This window comes from Melanotaenia boesemani, chromosome 4 (genome assembly GCF_017639745.1).
Source record: "Melanotaenia boesemani isolate fMelBoe1 chromosome 4, fMelBoe1.pri, whole genome shotgun sequence".
NCBI lineage: Eukaryota > Metazoa > Chordata > Actinopteri > Atheriniformes > Melanotaeniidae > Melanotaenia > Melanotaenia boesemani.
In genome coordinates, this window is record NC_055685.1 from 9782868 (window position 1) to 9805629 (window position 22762).

Here is a 22762-nt window from a genome sequence, read left to right on the forward strand (position 1 = left end):
CGCCAAAGTGTAAAGCTGGATTTATACTCACACAGCATCTGCATACTGTCGGTTATGGCATCACCGCTGTATGTTCCGCGTAGGTCCACGAAGCTCGATGTGCACCTCTTCCAGATCTGATGTGCACTCCTGCTTGCAGCACTGTTACGCGGAAGTGCTCCCTTGTAACCACCGTTTTTAAAAACAAGAACCTGTGGAACGAGTTGATGAGAGGCTGATCAAATTATTTCATTGTTTTCTTCCACAAGCTCATGAAGTCACTTAACCATACTGGACTCCATTGTTTTCAAACAGAAAATACCTATGGACCTGAAATGAACCATTAAAAACTCCAAACTGGTGAGTTTACCAGCCAATACAACCCCTGCTGCCACCTTCGGATTGGGAGGAGAAACTGCAACACAACACCAAAACGACGTGCACCTCCTACGCTCGAGTGGAGAGCAAACTCAGTGTCAGCTACCCTGTAAACGACTGCATGCAGACACAGCGCAAGCATAAAGCTGCCTTAACCCTACGCTCAAGTGCGAGAGCACATTTCACCAGTGTCAGCTGTGTTGGCCCTACTGTACTCAGAACAAAGCTTAATTTCCACTCCAGTGGTTTCATTTGTCCTGGGATACAAAAATGTCTTTACGATTTTTATGCTTTTGTTAGCAGTGTACCAACAATCGTGGTGTAGATAGATCTTATCAAAGCTAGTCTCTTGACCCACTCACCTCATTGTTATTCCCTGAGAAACCCAGTGTAACTCTTGACTCAGAGTTGACTCTAGATGCTCCTGTTATGTCCCTAGTTTACTCTTGTTGTTATGATTTAAAGAATATTGCCAAGCTGACCGTCAATGTGTCTCACCCTGTGATGGAAATTGTTATACTTTTTTGATGGAATAAAAAAAATCACTGGATCGGCTTTAAGTTGTACAGAAAGCTGCTGCAAGGCTCCTAAAAAAACTTCACAATTTTCTCAGGTCACCCTGTTGCTAACTCTGCTACACTGGCTCCCCACCCACTATAGAGGACATTTTAACATTCAGAGAACGTTTGCGGCTATATCTCCTCAGCAGGTCCCTGAGGCCATGTGATCAGGGTCTGCGGGTCAAGCAGCACCACGATTATAGACTAAAGGTGAGGGAGCATTTTTAATAGTCGCTCCTACTCTCTGGAACTCCTATCATCTAAGCCTGACTCTGCTCTCTTTTAAAAAGCAGCAGAAAAGCCATCTTGTTAACCTTCCTTTTGGGTAGCTTTTGTTTTATTATATTTCTTTGTGAAGCACTTAGTGATTTTTTTCTTGATAGTTGCTATATAAATAGAATTTACTTACTTATTTACAAGTGTTAATTCAAAAACATCAGGGAAAGTAAGTGGAAAGTGAAATTCTAAAATTGTTCTTTTATGAGTATCCTTCATTAAGAGCATGTGTGATTACCGTTGTGGTCAACTTTATTGATTGCAAGCATAAGTAGTATTCTGCAGATACATTAACTCCATTAATGACATCATAGGAAATACCCAAACCTCTCTCACTAACGCACACTACTTCCATGCTGCATATGTTATACCAAAGACATCCTTTATGCTGACACAAGTGCAGCACAACTCTCAATGAACCCTCTGATGATGGTTCTTAGTTCATAGCATCAGTGCCAGTATAGCCTTCATCTGTCACACTGAGGGCAAGGAGCTTTGGTGCATTAGCACCATCCCACGCTGCTTGCTCTGAACCTTGCATACTGATTGTAACCTACATCTATCCATGCTTCTGTCAGCAGAAGTCCCCCTGATGAGACAAATTCCTTAAGCAGACTGTAATAGTGTCCAGGAACATGTAGTTTGGTGTTTAGTCAATTTATTTCCCTGTCATAAGAAATCAGGGTCCTGCTGATTTGACTTGAGCTGCTTTTCAAATGCCAGATGCTCGGGGCATGGACTATTTAAAAGTGTGGAGGCTTTCATGATAGAATTATTTATATTTTATAGGGAGATTAGGGTGAAAATTGATATTTTAATTTTCACTTCTATTGTGTTTCATGTACAGCACTTTGGTCAATTGTGCATGTTTTAAATGTGCTTTATAAAAAAAACTTGATTTAGATCATTTATCAAAATAATATATTTCTTCTTTATTCACGAGCCAAATACTCATTTTTGAGATTATTAACTTTGCATGATTAAGCAAACCGTCATCATGGTTTGATGGAGCTGGATTGTGTTCAAAACAGTAAAAAAGATGTGAGATCTAGCTCAACAAACACTGATTACTGTGAATCGGAGGTGTTAATGCTGGATTTCATAAAGAAGCATGAAATCAGCCAACGATGAGGGAAATTTTAATCACTGCACGGCTGAGGGAGGAACACTCATGAATAATTTTGCTGTGCACCATATTTAACTGGCAGAATATTCATTGAAGCTGAAAAGCCCTTAAACATGCAGTTACAGCTCTGTTTGTGAAAAATGTCTCTTGTTCTTTTCTCCTTTTTTTTGTGTGTATCAGATTCTGATTGGAGAAGTGACCAGTTTCTTTGTGAAGACAGAGGGAGCTCAGGAGAAGACCATAGTGACTGCTGACTGCTGTTATTTCAACCCTCTGCTTCGTAGGATCGTACGTTTTCTGGGTCAGTCAAAGACCTATCAGAAGTTTGGCTTTGACTTACTCTGCACTCTGGGTCCAAGGCTCATTAAGACATACAGAACTACTCTTCTGTCACAGAGTGTGTGGACTAGACAAAAGGAGCCCTTGTCCCTAGTGTGGGTCTCCTGTGTACCAATTTTCATTGTCCTTCTTTTCAGGTCCTATCCTGATGATGCACTTAGATCTATTTTAACATCTCTATATTGTGACTGAAGTTGTAAAGCACCAAAGCAAAGGCTGTATTCCTCTGGCCTTTGACCACAATACAGAAAATGCTCATTAATAACTATGTAATTCTAGCAAAAACATATATTTCTACCTCTTAAAAGTGTTCATTGTTTTTGAGCTAAAACTGTACTCACTTCCTCATTTTTTTTCCTCTCAGGTGTTTACTCCTTCGGTCTCTTCACCACCACTATTTTTGCCAATGCCGGTCAAGTGGTGACAGGAAACCAGACGCCTCACTTTCTGTCCACTTGCAAGCCAAATTACACAGCTCTGGGTTGCCAGTCTCCTCTGCAGTACATCACAGAACATCGGGCCTGTACAGGAAACCCATTCCTGGTGGTGTCCGCCCGAAAATCCTTCCCCTCCAAAGATGCAGCGCTCAGTTTTTATTCAGCCATCTACACCGTGGTAGGAAATCTTTCTTCAAGGAAATACCTGAAGGAAGACTCATTAACATTTCGTATATAATGATGCTATCATGGCAGGTGTGTTCTGCTGAGAATTCAACTACATTCATACATTTATTCATTCAACATTCCCCTCAGAGTTTCCCTTCTGTGCTCTTTAAAATGATGGTGCCTTGATCCTGTCATTTTTAGAATCACTTCACAGCCATAGTGTGTTATTATGGTGCTTTCATTCAGCTGCTGTAAAATCACTGCAGAGTGTGACCCCTTGTGGTGTAATCAAGTAGTTAAAGATTTCAGGTCAGCCAGGTTGTAGAAGTGGAGTATGTTTTATCTCCCCCACCAGGTCCAAACCAATCTTAAATGATGGCACTGAGTTGTTTTTATTTAATTTATTCTCCACATATTGGTCAAGTATATCTCTGTCTTCTAGATGTACGTGACTCTGGTGTTCCGAACCAAAGGGACCCGTCTGATGAAGCCCACCATATGCCTGGTGCTGCTGTCTCTGGCTGTGTTGGTGGGGGTGGTGAGGGTAACCGAGCACAGGAACCACTGGAATGACATACTGGCTGGATTTGTCACGGGAGGGGCCATCGCTGCATTCCTGGTAAGAGGAAGAAAAGAGAGGGATGATAAAGGAAAGAGGGTCTATGGGAGATTTCACCTTAATCTGCAGAGCCCCTCAGCTCAAATCTGGTGTTCCCCAAACAAAGAAGATCTATTGTATCATTATAATAAGGGGTGGCCCCACTAAAAAGGATTTTTTTGGGGCAGTGATATTTATTGTGCAATGCCTTCTTGGGTGGCTCCTAAGGTATATACTGTAGCTGTCATTACATATACAAAAATGCAAATAAAAACATATTTATCCACATTTGATTATCTGCACACCTCCACACAACATTGAGACATTAAAACATAATATACCATCAGGATTTACTAAAGATTGCACTGGTTACTGCCCCACCTTGGGTAGTAATGGCCATGGGAAGGCCTCTTAATCTACTGTACCTCTGTCAGTAGAAGTTTCCTTTATATACAGCAACATTTGAGGAAATAAAAACAGTAATGATAAATAAATTATACACTGTGATCTACTGCCAGCTGCAGCCTGTATTGGTGATGAGAGTAGACATCTGTGTTGGATGGCTTATAACTTCATAGGGTGTTGGAATCTTGCTTGCTGGCCCGATTCGTAAACCACTGCTATGTTAATGTAAACAAACCATTCCCATGGTTAATTTTCTTGGATGTGACTTAAACTAATTTTAATCAGTCTGATGCTGTATGATTTACAAAAAATGTCTTACTTAGTTTGCTTTTTACTGAACTTTGACTATTCAAATTATCCATTTGTAGAACAGGAACCTTATTTAGAAAATGGGCTGTTACTAAATCATTTTTTATCTTAGGTATGACTTTAGCAGCACACTGTATATGAGGAGTTACTTAATAAACCTGACACTGACTTGACTGAAATGATTTAATCTGTAAACAAAACTGGACTCAAGGAGAAGTTTTTTTTGTTGTTGTTGTTTTGGTTTTGTTTTGTAGCAGTATTGCAGTTTAGGCTGAATATGCATATATGCATGAGATTTATAAGAATGTGTGAAATAAATCTCCACATTTAAGGTGTGATTCATTAATCTTGTGACTCAAGTTAAGTCTAAGAATATTTTTATGATATGAACTGAGTCAGGGAAGAATGGAAAGTGAGGACTGCTGATGGTATAGGACAAAGATAGCAGGATGGACTGATGATGAAAGCTATGGGAGGTCATGCGACAGGGTAACATTTTAGGTGGATTTTGACCAACCGCACCTAGAAGCAGTCTGGGGTCTGTTTGTCAGGTGGATGAACATTATTTCAGGCCTGGATCTGTTGCATGTCCAGGACTGAGGTTCTTGGTAGATGTTGAAGTTAAGTCCATCGAAGAATGTCGCTCCACCCATCTGTACTTGTTGGAGTCTGTCACATTAAGCCTACAGTTAAACCAGAAAGTCCTTTTAGCTGCATCAATACAAAATATGCCTTTGTTGTTTACTTTTATGTGGTTTTTGATGTTTTTATTTGTACCTCAAAACGTATTTGATGTGAAAGAAATCTGAGATTAACATTTTATTTCTCTAAACCACATCTTTCTTATCGTGGTTCCTGCTGCTTTGTCCACTGTAGAGGGCCCCGTGGTTCAGATCAGCTTTATAAACTCCAAATCTGACCATGTTACATATTTCTGTTGGGTTTTGTGGGGTTTTTTTTATTTTTTTTATTTATTTTTTTTTACTTAAAATAAGAAGTTAATGCTCTAACTTCACTAATTTCAATCAGAGCAACCTCTTATTCTGGAGCTCCCCTGGCCATCACAGCTGGTGTTATGTGCTGCATCTCCTCAGCTGTTTCTGGTAGTGACACAAGGCAGGAAGGTTTGGGGCATTTTTATTAGTCTGTTAACTGTTGTGAAGCTATCAGAGATGAATTTTTTTTATCCCTGACCTCTGTTCTGGAGCTTCTGGAACAACTCTCTCCTTTCTTTTTTCTGTTACTCACTCTTGTCTGCTCTCAATCAGGTGTCATGTGTGATCAACAATTTCAAGCCAACCCACATAGCAGTGCCAACTCCGCTTCCGCCTCCTCAACAGTGTCCAGAGCCCACCGTTGGGCTGCCTCTACTCACCCTGCCCCGTGTGGAGAGTCCACTTGAAAAGTTAAGTGGCCTCCAGGTAAGGGTTGGTGGGTAGAAATGTATTTGTTTCTCAAAGAGAGGATACTTTGTGTTTGTCTTTGTGAATAACTTTAGATGTGTTTCCATGATTACAGTAGATATGATGTAGATGCTTCTAATCTGTCAGTACTGTCATCATCATTACCTTACATCTTTTTAACCAACCTAACCCTGTTTTTCTTTGACTGTTAGGCTCCAGGGCTACCATATTCTGAGATCACATGACCATCAGCCAATCCCGTCCCCCACCCCTCCCGATGTGCTCCTCCCAACAAGGCGTTGCCTCACCAGCGCAGTCTAGACCTGCCCACTGAATGCCCCCTACCCTGCCCCGCCCACCCTGAAGGACGACAACCTTTGCGACGAGTCAAATCCACCCAGGTGTGAAGGTTCACCAGTCACAGTGGACAAAGCTCGGCTGAATCTTGTAATCGGCTAAAGACCTGCCTTGTACTGTCCTCGTTTGTCCTCCAAAATGGCCTCCAATTTCACTTGGGTGTAAACGCTCTACGTGAAGCCTCATCAAAGCCAGAGCTGTTAAAGCAATACTGTGTCCTGTTACTTTGTGTGGGTTTCCACAAAGGCTCAACAGCGACTCTAAACACTGTTGACTGGTGATGACTTGATTTTTCCAATCAAAAAAAGAAAAAAGAAAGGAAGGAAGTAAACTCAGCTGAGCTGAGGGTCACATGTGGATTTTCCTCAAGACCATTTTGTAATACTCAGGACAATAAAATCGAAACACGTAAAGAACGCAATTAGTCAATAAAGACTTTTATGTGATCAGAGTGCAGGTAACGTCGGGTATTATTGCACAGATTTGAGAGGGAAGCACTTCTGTAAATTATAGCACAGATGAACTCATTTAGTGTTCAGTAAACTGCGTTGTTTATTATCTTTTTCTTTTTGTTTTCTTCTAAATAATCATGTGATGTGATAAAGAGAGATTTTAAACACACTAGAGCTTTGCTTGTGATACCACATTTGATTTGTTTTTTTGGGGGGCTTCAGTTAATATCCCAAATGTGACACTAAATATTCAGGCGTCAGTTTTAAATGTCAACTGGTTTGATGTTCATGCTGTGAATTATTCAGGAAGTTTGAGGACTTGACTTCCCGACTTTTGCCCCATATGGAATTCTTCTTTTAGTTTGCAGAAAAATGCTGTTCTTCTTTTTCTTTTTACCACAGTGAAGCCTCATGTTTTGTTTTGTTTTTTAACACACAGAACACTAATAAGACTTACATTCATATCAGGTGGTGTCTCCAAAAGAAATGTGTCAAAAGAGCATATATGACATGAGTTTAATACTGCTGTAGTGCGTCTTTCTCGTCCAGTCTATCTGTTCATCACACTTATGGTGTAAAACTAATGGCACAGACAAAGTGTGTAACACTATGATGTGACCTCTGGGGTTTTGTATAGGTTTGTACAGTGCATAGGTTTCTTTACACAGTATATACAGCATTATCATTCTATTTAAAGTGTGTGAACAATGTGAAGCAACCTGAAGCTGTCTTGTAGGAACCGGAGTAGTAGCTGGATCTACAGTAAAGCAGGAATGTAGCGCAGCGGAGTTGTGTGTGAAATCTAACTAACACAAAGTCGGTGTGTTTGGCTCACAACCTTGCTTGGTTCTGCTCAGTTCAACAGGACACTGCAGGTCACACTAGTTTACAGAATGGGTTATATAAAGAAGATATAATGGTTTTATTAAGCGTGTGTGAATGTGTGTATGTGTAAGTATGCTTATTGGGATTGGTGTGCATATTTATCATGAGCACATTGTATGGCAGCACAACTGTTAATTTGGCAATCTGTTTTTCTTAAGTTATACTGTCAAAAATAGCTGCTATAATTACACACTTGTGCTTGTGTATAACTGCAGGCCTTAAAAGGACCCCTGCCAAGGTGTCCTAACAATGCCTGTTATAGCAGAAGGTGCTCATTATAGCTCTGAGATTACAAACAGTATTTTCTTTCAGATTTTTTTTTTTTTTTTTTGTAAACAACTGAATGGATTGAGAAATATCTGTTCAAATGATATTATTTTCATGTTATAAGTCTCTGTTTTGTATTTATTTACCAAAAATAAATTACAATTATCACACATTGCTGTGATGAATTATTGATGTTTTAATGCCTGTGGCATGTGACAGTTTGTAAAAAACTGCTTTGTATTACTCTTTACTCTATATCACACTTGCAGTCCCCCCCTCCCCCAGGATATGACATGTTGATGGTCTGTGAAAAGGAAAGACTGTTTCACATAAATGTATGCTTTATGTGAAACCGGGAGAGGACTGCAGTTCATGAGTTTTATGCTGTTTATTGGAACATTTAGGAAAAAGAAAAATGATCTTTTCCTCACCAGGTCTTAAATGCAGTAAATAGAACAACACGTGACATATTAGACTGAGTCATTATCTAAACCAATGGTCCTCAAAGGCCAGTGTCCTGCAGGTTTTAGATGTTTTACTGCTTCAGTACACCTGGTCCAAATTAATGGATACTTGTGCCGCTCATTGACAAGCTGCTGAATCCATTTGATTTGAATCAGATGTGTTGGAGTCCCAGGAGACCACCCGCCCCCCAGGAGCACGTATCCCAGCCACCCTGCCACCGGGAGGGAGGGACGGACAGATGGACAGATGTCCCTTGTGATCATACTGCCACCCCAACAGACAGCCCCAAAAGAAAACAGCACTCGCCACAACAGAAAATGTACAACATTTCACTGCCCACGTCAAATGCCCTGAGCCTCCTTGGGAAAAACAGCCTACTCTGTCCCTTATTACACAGGACACGTCTGTACTGACCAGTCCAGTTTGTGATCGAGGTGTACACTCAGATATTTGTAGGTGCTGACCTCCCCATTGATGGTGACAGGTTGATGCAAGGGCTTCCTGCCTAAGTCAGTAGTCATCTCCTTGGCCTTTGATGTATTATGAATCAGACCATTATCCCTGCTCTAGGTGGTGAATCCAGCAATAAGTTCCTAGTACTCGCCCTTATCCCCACCCTTCACATTTGCTACAATGGCGGTGTTGTCAGAGTACTTCTGAACATGGCACACTGCAAAGTCTGCAAAGTCAGAAGTGTGTAGAGAAAGGGCAACAGAACAGTCCCCTGTGGTGCCCCAGTATTGCTCACCAAAGTCTGTGAAACACTTTCCCAGCCGGACATACTGTGACCTCTGAGCAAGATAGTTATGGATCCAGGTGACAAAAAAGAGGATCCACCCCCAATCTCTCAAGCTTTCCCCTCAGTAACCGAGGCTGGGTGGTATTAAAGGTGCTTGTGAAGTTAAAGAACAACAGCCTCAAATAACTCCCTGCTCCATTGTATAAACAAGATGTTTTCTTGATAGGCAAATAGGGGGTCTAGCGCCCACTCTACCTGAGGTTTGAGCAGTCGGAGTAGTAGTCTCTCAAAAGTCTTCATTATAACAGATGTGAGGGCCACTGGTCTGTAGTCCTTTAGCCATGCAGGCCTTGCCACTTTGGACACCGGGACAAGGTACATGGTTTTCCACTGGGCAGGGACACATCCAGTCTGAAGTGTAAGGGCACGGCCAACTCTAATGTACATTCCTTTAGTAGCCGATTGAACTCATCTGCCATATCCACATTACCAGGTGCTACACATTTCTTCTCCTTATAGCCAGTAATGGCTCTCGTACCCCTCCATACTTCCTGGGTGTTATTGTTCTACAATTTCCTCTCAAGACTGCATTTGTAATCCCTTCTGGCCCGCCTCAAAGTCCTCTTCAGGTTATTGTATGATCCTTGCCCCGTTTCTATCACCGGTGTTAAACACCTGTTTTGTTTTGTTTTTTTTAAATTAAAATACGATTAGTGGGGTTTTTGATCCACGGCTTATTTGGAAAGCAGTGTCAAGTTCTCAGGGGCACCACCACATCTGTGCAGAAGTTAGTATAATCTGTGACACAGTCCACAACCTCATCAATGTCACTGTCACTACTGCCTCCCTCTGAGCCCACAAGTATATCCAGTCAGTAGATTCAAAGCAGCCCCTCAAGTTGTCGCTCGTCTCTGGGGACCACTGCCTAAATGATCTACTGATTGTGGGCAGTCTCATCACACATGGCTCACATGATGGCCTGAGCTGGATCAAATTGTGATCAGACTTGTGGAGGGGAGGCAATGCCACCGCACTGTAGGCGTCTTTTAAGTTAACATAACAAAGGTCCAAAGTGTTGTTATTTCTTGTAGGATTACCACACATTCACCACTAATAAGCATTTTCATCCTGAAGACTAAAACTAAGACTAAAATGAAGATGCCTGCCAAAAAAAAACACTGCGTTGCGCACACATGCAGATACCTCAAGCTCCAAGCAACAATTTATACTGTATCCTGAACTGATCTGGGAACCAGTGCAGAGCTAACAGGATCAAGGTCGGCTTTACGCAGGGGCAAGAGGGGGCAGTGCCCCCTCAAACAAACATTCTGCCCCCTCAATCAAATGCGCCGAAATGGGCAAATCTCTCCAAACGCTCTCTCCCCTCTGTACTGAACTCTGTGTGTCGGAGCTTCACAGGATCCATTGTACTGTCTTCAACAAGTCCTTCCCACCACCACAGAAAACAACCAATCAGTGTTTAGTATGCAAATGAGTTGACATACAGCCTGATCTTGCGGTGTCATATTTCTCCCCCTCGTAGAGAGAGCGGCTGCTGAGCTCCAGCGGTAAAACTTATAGAGTAAAGCTCTGTTAAATGTGTTGTAGCGATACTGAATAAATACTTATAATAACAGGCGTATTTATTGCATCTATTCTGTCAACTGGGGTTTGTTTCTGTTCTATTTAAACGCCTGTTAGTAGGAGCAGTGATCAATCACGCACGGGCCATAGATGTGACTGCCTCCTCGGTACTAGACTGAGGGAAAACGAGCTGCGCATATGAGACCCCTCAAGCTCCGCCCAGCCTTTAGTTCAGCATGCTAGTTTGAAGAAAAAAATAACAGAAAGTTTCACTCTACATTCCCGCTGCTTTCAGCAGTTCAGCTCAGAGCTTCATGTATGCCTTGTTGGTTCTTAAAATTTTGATGAAGGATCATTTAGTTTTTACTCATTTTCATTTATTATTATCATTATTTCCCCCTGAAGGTTCACTGCCTTATTTTGGTAGGGGGTTTAATTTTTTGCTCTGTTATTGTTGTGCTTGTTAGTTATGATTCTTTAATCATTATGGTCTATATACAGACAGAAACAAACACACAGATAGTTGAGTTTATTGTTATTAGTTTCAAATTTATTCAAAATGCTTAGACATCTAATGGCTGTCCAATAGGGCAATTGTTATTTTGTTGGTTGTTAAAGCTTTGATAATGGATCATTCTTTTCTTTTTTCTTACTTCATTTTTGTTATTGATATTTTCTGTTCCCCCCCTGAGGGATTGCCACCTTATTGTGGTCAGGGGGTTTGCGTGCCTCAGTGACTCTAAGAGCTATACCAGCAGGAGCTTTGGTTTCAGGTGGGACACCCAAGCTGGACAGGTCTTAGAGTAGAGGCCTGACAAAGTGCAATCCATTTCTTTGAAGTTGGACTCCACTAACAGCACAGTTCCGTTAAAGAAACACTTAAAAAACAACAACAAGAAAATGCTGAAGTATGTACTCATAATGCCCCCTTCAAATTTATGCCTGCCCCCTCATGTATGCATTCCTAGAACCGGCCCTGAACAGGATAGGAGTGATTTGTACTTTTGAGTGCTGGTTAGGAGACGAGCAGCAGAATTTTGTACATGTTGTAAAGAGAAGGTGCAAGATTGATTGATACCAATGCATAAAGCATTACAGTAGTCAAGTCTGGAGCTCATAATTACATGGATGGCCAGCTCCAGATCACTGCAGCTGAGGAAAGGCTTTACTTTGGGATAATAGACGAAGCTAAAAGAAACTACTTTTCACAGCAGCATCAGCCCGATTGTCCAATTTCAAGAAACAGTTCAGTTTTACTCCCAGATTTTCAACTACTTGATTAAAGTGGGGAGCAGAAAGACTGGGAACGTGGGTATCTGAAGGCAGCACAAGCTTATAATTTACCACAAAACAATTCGTCACCAACAATCAAACACAAGTAAAAACAGATGTAGCAGCCAACATTAGGCAGATGAAATAAAGGATAGGATGAACATTTACAAAGACAAAGAAAACAGTCTTGCATGTTTTTCACATGTGATTATTTTTTTTACTTCCAAATAATTACCTCCACATTGTTTGGAAATGTCCTTATACCCTCCCCCAGACTGATGGTTCAGCAACAGTTGCTTAATTAGCTGACATCTTTTCTTCTTGGTATTATTTTAACACACGCCTGAATGGGCTCAGACCATCACACTGACAAAACCTCTGCTGTCACAGAGAAGCTCACACCTGCTGATGATCACTTAATCAAGTACTTTTAATTAGCAGCACCTGGCAGCTACTGAACCTCTTAATTCGTGTGGAAGCAGTGAGGCTCTACTTCACTTTTCACAAAATATGTCAGCACTTTAGCTTTGTTTTTGTTAAATAAACAAAGAAGCAGGGTAATGCTTTATGTGCTGTTGCTTATCTCAGGTTTAATTAACATTTTAAAGAAACTTGATCATCCATCTTTTTTCTGCCTCTTATCCTGGGTTGGGTCGCGGGGGTAGCTGCCTTAGCTGGGAAACCCAGACTTCCCTCTCCCAGCCACATTCACCAGATCGTCTTGGGGGATCCTGAGGTGTTCCCAGGCTAGCCAAGAAATGTATTCTGTCCAGCGTGTCCTGGGTCTTCCCCGGGGCCTCCTCCTGGTGGGACCTGCCTGGAACACCTCACCAGGGAGGCGTCCAGGAGGCATCCTGATCAGATGCCCGAGCCACCTCATCTGGCTCCTCTCAATGAAGAGGAGCAGCGACTCTACTCTGAGCCCCTCCTGGATCAGTGAGCTTCTCATCCTATATCTAAGGGAGAGCCCGGCTACCCTGCGGAGAAAATTCATTTTGGCCGCTTGTATTCTCATTCTTTCGGTTACTACCCACAGCTCGTGACCATAGGTAAGGGTACGAACGTAGCTCGACCGGTAAATCGAGAGCTTTGCCTTTTAGCTCAGGTCCCTCTTCACCACAAAAGACCGATGCAGAGCCCGCATCACTGCAGACGCTGCACCGATCCGCCTGTCGAGCTCCCACTCCATCCTTCCCTCACTCATGAACAAGACCCCGTGATACGTGAACTCCTTGGGGCAGGACCTCATTCCAGACCTGGAGAAAGCACTCCATCCTTTTCCAGCTGAGGACCATGGGCTCAGATTTGGAGGTGCTGATTCTCATCCCAGCAGCTTCACACTTGGCTGCGAATCGCTCCAGCCAGACCTGAAGATCACGGCCCGATGAAGCCAACAGAACCACATCATCCGCAAAGAGCAGAGACCCAATCCTGAGGAAACCTGATCTTTTGATTAACAATTATGACCTGATACTTTAAACCTGAAACTGAAATAAGGTCCATTTTCTTTTTCATTACTGCTCACTTGAAATACTATTCAACAATTTTCACTTGACTCATTTAAAAACACAAGTATTTTGTATTCATAGTACATAATAGAGGACTTTAGCAATTAGACTGTCTGGGAACCATAAACTTCATAAAAACAACTGAATATTTAATGCATTTTTTGCTTATTCATTTATAAAGTGGAGCTCTCATCAAATAAAGTGTATAGTTGGTGTAGAATATAAACACACTAATGGGAAAGAACAACCCCTTAGTGTCCTTAGATGGCTCTACCTTTTAGTTTAGATTAAATGTTAAAAGCAGATCATTCAAATTATGTATAATTTGAAAACTTTTTTAGTTCATTAGCAAATGATTGTACAAAATTTCACAATGACAGTGTATATAAAATATTGTGATTTCAACCAAAAATTTGTTTCAACTTTCAAGTTGAGACAAACTTTACCAAGCATTTAATATTCTGTGTAAAGGTGATGATGGTGGTTTTAGAACAAAGTCTAAAATGTTGCAGTGAGCAACTGTGAACACAAGGTGGTGATGTCTACCATGTCACAAGGAAGACAGAAGCTTTTAGAAGGACTCTCCAGGTTTATTTATAACAAACAGCAAATTAGGAAGGTAAAAATGAGCAAGAGTGAAAAAATTTTACAATCTTTTTTGCTTGAGACCTCCGATGGCCCACGGCAGACATCAGTCATCAAGCTAATAAATGTAATGTAATGGCACGATTACTTTGAAATATGGGCACAGACTATTTCTCTCCTCTTCTGTCTCTCTAAATTGCTCCAATCTCTTACTGCCTCCTCTTTGTGTTCCTTTGAATTTGTGGCTGTCAGCCTTGTTAACGTCAACACACATACACACAATCACACACAGAAAGCTCTCTAGACTCTCGACAACATTATCTTTTCCGGAAATTGCTCGAGCACAGCCAGAACCCCATTAGAAAAGAAGAGCTCTATGCTGTAACCTTTTTAAAAAGCTATTAGTGATGCACCTGCTTCTCTCTCTCTCTCGCTCGCTCTCTCTCTCTCTCTCTCTCTCTCTCTCTCTCTCTCTCTCTCTCTCTCTCTGTGTCACTCTGTTCTTATTTGTGTGTCCTATTTGTCTCTCTTGTTAACGCATACATACAAACTCTTTTTCAATCCTGACTGCCAGCATCCCACTTCCCAGTCCTACAAACCAACTGCTGAGCATCGTAAACACACTTCCACTCCAATTAGAGGATGAATCTTTCACATCTTTAAGTTTAAGCCTAAGTGTGCAAAAACCACTCAATTAAATTATTTACTTGTGTTATTCTAATGACTTGTGACTGTTAATTCAGTGTTCGTGACACAAATAATTGTTCTTAGGGTTTAAAACAAAAAAGAAAAACAGGATATTTTGTAATGTTACACCACCACACTGAAAACAAGGCAGAGTTTACTCCATTAGAGATACATGAAGAAGACATTTGAGAGGATGTGGAAACATTAGCGTTGAAACTGAAATCAAATCAGTGGGTTTTACATGATGTAATATACATGCATGGCATTGAAAGTCTAAATATTTCAATATTGATTCAATTTTGAATGGTTTACTGGTCCATGTTCTAGTTATATATAACTATATACAACCTGTAGGCTACATACAACCCCAATTCCATAAAATAGTCTGGCTGTGGTATAAAATGTAAATAACAACAGAATGCAATGATTGCAAATAAACACATATTTTATTCCCAGTGGAACATTAACAAGATATTGGATGTTAAACAGAGACATTTTACCATTTCATGGACAACATTAGCTCGTTTTGAATTTAATGGCATCAACACTTTTTTAAAAAGGTTGTAACAAGGTGATGTTTGGCATTGTGTAGCATCCCCTCTTGTTTTCACAACGTCTGGGAAGTGAGGAGACCAGTTTCTGGAGTTTTAGGAGAGGAATGTTGTCCTCCTCTGGTCTGATGCAGGATTCTAGCTGCTCAGTAGTCCTGGATCTTTTTTGTGGATTTGAAGTTTTATGATGCAACAGATGTTTTAAATTGGTGAAAGATCTGGACTGCAGGCAGGCCAGTTCAGCACCTGGACTCTTCTCCTATAAAATCATGCTGTTGTGACGGATGCAGGGTGTGGTTTAGCATTGTCTTGCTGTAATCTGCAAGGCCTTCCCTGAAAGAGAGGAAGACTGGATGGGAGTAGATGTTGCTCTAAAACAGGGGTGCCCAAGTCCAGTCCTCACGCTATTATCAAAGACACGCTACACCTGTATCAAATGAATAGCTCGTTACCAGTCATCTGCAGAGCTGAATAACATGTGGATGAGGGAATTGAGCAATTTGATTTAGGCGCATTGGAGAAGGGTTGCATCTAAAATTCCAGGATAGTAGATCTCAAGGACTGAACTTAGGCACCCCTGCTCTAAAACCTCCATAGACTTTCAGCATTGATGGAGCTTCACAGGCTTAGAACCTGCATGCATCGTAGGCAGTAATGCAACCTCATACTATCAGAAATGCAGGCTTTTCAACTGTCCACTAGTAACAAGCTGGATGCTCCCACTCCTGTTTATGTATAGCTTCTTCTTCGCCCGATGGAGCTTTTACAGTGAATCTGTGGATTGCACATTGAATTGTGGGCCCATCTTTACATTTACAATGCTCTGCCTCTTCAAAATGTTTTTATTTTATACCCAGTCATGTTACTGACCTGTTGTCAATGAACCTAATTAGTTGTCAAATGCTCTTTCCGTTGTTTTTCACTTTTCTAACCTTTTATTGCCCCTGTTTTATCTGTTTTTAGATGTATTGTTGCCATCAAATCCAAAATGAGCTAATATTTTCCATGAAATGAAAACATGTCTCAATATCTGCTATCTTATTTATGTTCTATTAGGGATTAAACATTGTTTATGAGATTTATAAATCATTGCATTCTGTTTTCCTTCATATTTTAACAGTATTCCAACTTTTGGGGAATTGGGGTAGTAAATATTATGGCTCTTTATGGACTTTTAACTTTAATTTGAATGGATTTAGATGGAAACTAGGAAGAGTTTAAACAAGACAGTGCTGTCATAAACAGAACCATCTTTATATGGTGTCACATATAAATGCACAGTCAACTTAAATGCTGTTTTGTAGACTGATGTGAAGTCTTCCTTAATTATTTCTTCATCCCTTAAGCAAGCAAAGGGTCTTGATTAAATTGCATGGCATTTGTAATTTACAAGCTGTTGTTGTCAACCTAAAACATGTTGTTATACGAGCTCTGAAGGGAAGTAAAATAAGTCCACCAGAAAGATAGAGGTACCATTAAATGTGGCTAAACAATGTCTTCTTCAAAGAATGAGAGAAAAAAAAATATTTAAAGAAATTCTATTTGGATTAAATTTATTAATCCAAGAAAGTCCAAATGAGATGCATGATCTTTTCTTCCAAGAATTGTTTTCTCACATTTTCTAATTTATCTTGTTCTTGCAAGAAAAAAAGTTTATTTTCTTGAAGGTGCATTCCAGTTCAGAGCTGTACTGTACTGGGATGCTCCAGTAGAGATAAGCCAGCTGCAGATGCAAGCTGACATCAGACTGATGGACATCCATCGATCAAAGCGTCCAACTTCACTTCTATTAGGTCTGACAAAGGCTGAAATTGTGATGTGTCTGATTTGTACAGATAACAATTAAGCTGTCATGGGGTCTGTTTTATTAACACACATTAACCACTTATTTTTGATCCCACTTAGAGTATTTCATTAACTGGAGACAAACTTCAAAGTAAACAAAGTAAAGCCTTGTCTAACAAAAAAACTGTTTTCTTGAGCTAACAAGATAAATTATCACGTTAGCACAAGGAAATGGTCCTTGTAATCTCGTAAAGAATAATAATCGAGTATGGCCGCTCTCGGTTTCCATAGAAGACCTTACCAAATAAACCTAAAATTTAAAAATGTGTAGAAAGTAAAGAGGGGAGTGTATGTGAACTGATGATATTATAAATTTCATTTCAAGCTAAATTAATATATAAGGAGAAAGCGGAGTTGCCTAGTTCTGAGCAAACCTTTAAAAGAGCTCTGGTAGAAGATCTGTTATCATACTGAATGGTGAAAACGATGCATACATAGAGATTACACCATAGTCTAACACAGACAGAAAAGACCTTTGTAGTAACAACGAGCTCAACAACAAATCGGAACACAGAAGCAAACAATTTATAAACCTCAAAAACAGAACCCAGGTTAGAATTTAGAAAAAAAGAATATGCACATATAAATTTAGAAGAGTTTAAGAAACAAATGGTACCATCTATGCCAAATTTGACATTTTGGGGGCCTCGCCTTAACAGTCTGTACTAAAGCGTCTAGAATTTTGCTCAGTTTGACTTTATCAGAGTTGGCCTTTGCAGAGATAAAGTTCACATATTGTACTATGACTTGATAGAGGATTAGAGATTCAACTGCATCACTCTAAAGCATTTGTTCTTATTTAGGCAAGCCTGACTTTGTTTTTATTTGTGCTATGTCCCATTTTCATTTATTATTCAGCAATAATGCATATATTGCTATTACACATGCAAAAATCACTACAGTTTCCTTTACTATGATTCTAAAAGTATTGTGGTTGCAGAAATAAACTCATTTTATGAGTGGAAGGCTAAACATATAAGCACACGGCTCAAAGAGTTAGGTTAAACAGGTTAAATATTTTGCAGTGGCTGAGTATATAATTTAATGTCACCTACCTGATTGCACTGCACACACTCAGGTCAAAACTAAAGGCTAAAACATAAACTAAATGCAGTAGAAGACAACATCAGTAAAGCACCACAATAAGGATAACACCTTCTGTGGGAATGTCTGTGGATTCATGACTTCAAGCAGTCATCACCTGCAAAAGACTTTAAATATAAAAGCTTGAAAATGAATTAATTTGTCCAATAACATTTGGACACTTGAAAAAAATGGGCTTCTTCTAGTTGGGTGTTAAAATCCTAAAATTAAATTTAATTTGAGAGTCTGTACTTAAAGTCCTTTTTTTTTAAATACTTTGCTATATTGCTTTGGTTGGCAGCTTGAATAACTAAATATAGCATAAGTATTCAAATATGTCTAGGTCTTGTTGCACTTATCTTTTAAGACTCTGTCTAAGTATAGCAGCTTAGAGCTACTAGCATTATACAGCTGAATACTCAGGCCATCTGGCAGCAGTCAGGCTGCATTGTGGGACATGTATGAGAGAAGTTACATGTGCTAAAAAAAAACAAAAAAAAAAAAAAAACGGCTTCATTGATTGAAATCCATATATGACAAAGTACAACAAAATCCATATATATATATATATATATATATATATATATATATATATATATATATATATATATATATTTAGGATAGAACAAAAGCCCATTTCTGAATATAATCCCAACCAAACTGTGCAAAAATGTTTGAATTATATGTTACGGGGTCATACAGGACTGATTGTGTGTGTGTGTTTGTTTTAGTGCATACATGCCTCTTTTGTGTGTACTTTACCGGTGATTTCCTGTGATGAGCTGAACTTTGCTCCCTGACTCAGTGTCTGTCTGTTTAGCGTAATGTTCCTGACCCCCAGGTCAAACAGTGTCTGGGGATGAACCAATCTGTGTGTTTGTGTATGAGAGAGAGAGAGAGAGAGAGAGAGAGAGAGAGAGAGAGAGAGAGAGAGAGAGAGAGAGAGAGAAAGAAAGAAAGAAAGAAAGAAAGAAAGAAAGAAAGAAAGAAATGGGAGATACAATAAAAATAATGTGGAAGAGTGTGGTTTATCGCATCCCAAAACAAACCAGAGGCCATTGGGTAATAAAAATGTACTATCTGTCATAGTAAATTACAAATAGTGCTTTTTGCCTTGCTGCAGTCTCCTGATTATGCTCAGTGGTCTGCCTCTGACAATTACGAAGCCATTAACACAGTGTGTGAGTGTGCTTGTGTTTGTGTGTGTGTGTGTGTGTTGGATTTGGAAAGAAAAAAAGACAGCGAGATACTCTGGCTGCCGATTTGAGGAAATGTTGTCATTTATTTTATGGCTGCAAGGCTCGAGTGCATGCGTTAGCCCTGAGAACTCTAAACATAAAAACCTCCATGTGTGCTGCCTGTCTGCTCTTCTGTTACTAGTGGTGGTGGTGGTAGTGGGTGGGGGAGTTTAATAGACAGCATGGTGTGTTTATAAAGCTAGTTTAGCTGTTGCCATTGAGTTTTTAATAATAATAAAAAAAAAGACTATAATTTGAATGCAGAGCTTCATGTAGAGGTATATGCATACCTACACAAATACTTTCATCAATAGTTTTAGTAGGTACACCTGCTCAGTTGCTTGTTAACGGATATAGCTAATCAGCCAATCACATGGCAGCAATTATATTTAGTAATGTAGACATGGCCAAGACGACTTGCCGAAGTTCAAACTGAGCATCAGAATCAAGAAGAAAGGAGTTCAATTAACGTTAAACGTGGCATGTTGGTGGTCTTGCCTTGCAGTATTTCAGAAACTGCTGATCTACTGGGATTCTCACACACAACCATCTCCAGGGTTTACAGAGAATGGTCTGACTAAGAGAAAATATCCAGTGAGCAGCAGTTGCCTGGACCAAAATGTTTTGTTGATGTCAGACAACAGAAGAGAATCAGCAATCTGGTTGGAGATGATACAAAGGCAACATGGACTCAAATAACCATTATTTACAACCAAGATATGTAGAATGTCATCTCTGAAGGTACAACACCTCCTAACTAATGTTTGTGTTGCTGGTAGTTCTGTGTTGCTCTTGGTTTCTGCTCGTTAGTTCACCTGGTCTGATTGGTCATTCCCCTCACCTGTGTCCAGTTAGTTCCTCCGTGTATTTATACTCCTTGGTTGTCCTTTATCACATCATCTGTCTTGTTTTCCTGTTGTATTTCCCTGTCGTGTGGTTCCTGAGCTTTATGAGCTTTTGGTTCATTGATTAAACCCTTTTACCCACATTCCGTCTGCTTCCTGCCTCTCTGTCTTCCTGCATTTGGAAACAACATAAAGCATGAATCCATCCTGCCTTGTTTCAGCTGTAACCTTTAGGGCTCCTTAGTACCAGCTGAGCATGGTTCAAACACCACAGCCTCCCTGAGTATTGTTGTTGACCATGTACATCCCTCTATAACCACAGTGTAGCATCTTCTGATGGTTACTTCCGGCAGGATAATGCACCACGTCACAAAGCTCAAATCATCTTCAACTGGTTACTTGAACATAAAAATGAGTTCACTGGACTCTAATAGCCTCTACAGCCACCAGATCACAATTCAACAGAGCATCTTTGGGATGTGGTGAAACGGAAGATTCTTATCATGGATGCAGCTGACAAACCTGCAGCAACTGTGAGATGCTGTCATGTCAACATGGAGCAAAATCTCTGAGGAATGTTTCCAAAACCTTGTTGAATCGATACCACCAAGAATTAAGGTAGTTCTGGATGCAAAGAGGAGCTCATACTGGTACTAGCACAGTATAGCAAATAAAGTGGCCAGTGATTGAATATGGCACAGGGTTCTTGGTCTGGCTCTCTCCTGATGGCATATGGGATACTTCTCCACCCACACATACAATCCTGAATAGGATGGCGTGGGTATAGAAAATGATTGGATGGATGGAACACACACACACACACACACACAAAGCCATACCACAAAGTAAACACTGCAACCCTGCAACAGACATCCTTTAAGTCTGAAAGAGGCAGAAGTAGATTTATATATTCTAAGTTTGTCATACTAAATGCAAATGTGTTGTAAACCACTCAACCAAACATAAATTTTAAAAAAGAAAGAAAAAGAAAAAGACAAGAAAAGGAGCAGTAGTGTCTGCTCTCAGATGCTGAAGGTTTGTCCATAAAACACCCTGACTGACAGAACTCAGATCAGCTCAAATGAAACACACGGAGCAAACAGAGCAAAGCTCCTTTTAACCAAACCAAACAACTTAAATGTAAATTTCCAAATGTGTGCTGAAGATTTTAAACATGTCAGTCACAATGTTAAATGATGAAACTAACATTCTCTTTGCAGATAATTCCTAGGGGAATGTAGACCACACTCATCAGCACAGCGTGAACATGTCAGCAAAGGAAACAAGAGACTGTCTGGAATCTGTTAATCACAGGTGTCTGTGGCTGGAAAAGTACCAAGGAAATAATAAAGCAGATATAAGTGGAGATTCTGAGCTCTTCATAACTGCAACTCTGCACAAAATGAATCCACAGTTTCTACCGGCCACAGTTACTCCTGCTGGTTCCGCTGGTTTGCTACCAGTTAAGGGGGTGCTGCATTGATATCTTGATACTCTACAATTTCATTTGACATTGCAAGTTCTGCACATTCTGGCATCCAGGGAAGACGTGTTGAGATGAGATGAAGACTAAACAGTAAGCTAACTAGTTGTTAGTTTGAGGGTAAGAGCAGATTTTTAGAGAAGAATTCCGTGAAGGATTCTGGTTTTTTAATGCAAAAAGACATGAACCTCCAAACAGTTCACAATGCTGAGACCGTGGAGCTACACACTGATCGAATGCTGACTGAAAGTTATGCCGAGCTGGGAAGGCACGACTCTGGCTAACAACGGATTTTGTAACAAACAGAATAAAGTACCAAAAATGTAACCCTCATGAGCACATAAACATCCCTTCCAACAACGCCCTCTTACATGATCCATGATATTAAGAACTCGGTTTTACAATGTGTTCTTTCTCCATGAAAACTAATAAACTTTCATGAACAAAGAGCAAAAGCAAACAACAGGAAAATTAAAACCAAGCTATACCTACATTTCAAGTTGTTCCACATTGGGCACTGTCCACATGTGGCCATAGAAAACTAAAACTGGTAGTTTTAGTTTTTAGGAACAGGGGTAGAACTGTAGAGGTGGCCAGGGTGGCACAGACCACTTTTAAGATTGAAATTGACGCCATCTCAGGTGACTGAGCAGAGCAGAAATGTTTTTTCAGACATGCATGGATCACCAGTCTCACTACACCAGTTTGACAGAAATTTTAATATGGTTTCCTAATTAGCCATCGTTTAAAAATACAAACATTATGCTGCACATTTCTAATGGAGATTTTGTCCCCATGCAAGTACAACTACTACTGTTGCAAATAAAAAATATAAAAATAAATTAACTAAAATAATAAGGATCAGTATGAAAAGGCTACTACAGTAAAATATTGTAAGATAATAAAAAGTAATACAAAACAAATCGGAAAGATACTAA

The 22762-nt window shown here is 40.1% G+C and overlaps 1 protein-coding gene across 3 annotated transcripts in view; it reads left to right on the top strand.

Annotated features, from left to right (window-relative positions):
- Positions 1-8111, top strand: part of LOC121638987 (phospholipid phosphatase-related protein type 5-like) — a 60921-nt gene extending 52810 nt beyond the window's left edge. For 2 of the 3 annotated variants that reach the window (XM_041984120.1, XM_041984121.1), the window contains exons 4-8: positions 2500-2620; positions 3023-3273; positions 3706-3882; positions 5844-5980; positions 6191-8111. In XM_041984120.1, the coding sequence (XP_041840054.1) occupies positions 2500-2620; positions 3023-3273; positions 3706-3882; positions 5844-5980; positions 6191-6299 (795 nt within the window). In that variant the 3' untranslated portion in view covers positions 6300-8111. Of the gene's footprint in view, positions 1-2499; positions 2621-3022; positions 3274-3705; positions 3883-5843; positions 5997-6190 lie in introns of all 3 variants that reach the window. The other variant, XM_041984122.1, reaches the window with a different exon arrangement.
- The last annotated feature ends 14651 nt before the right edge of the window (positions 8112-22762 follow it).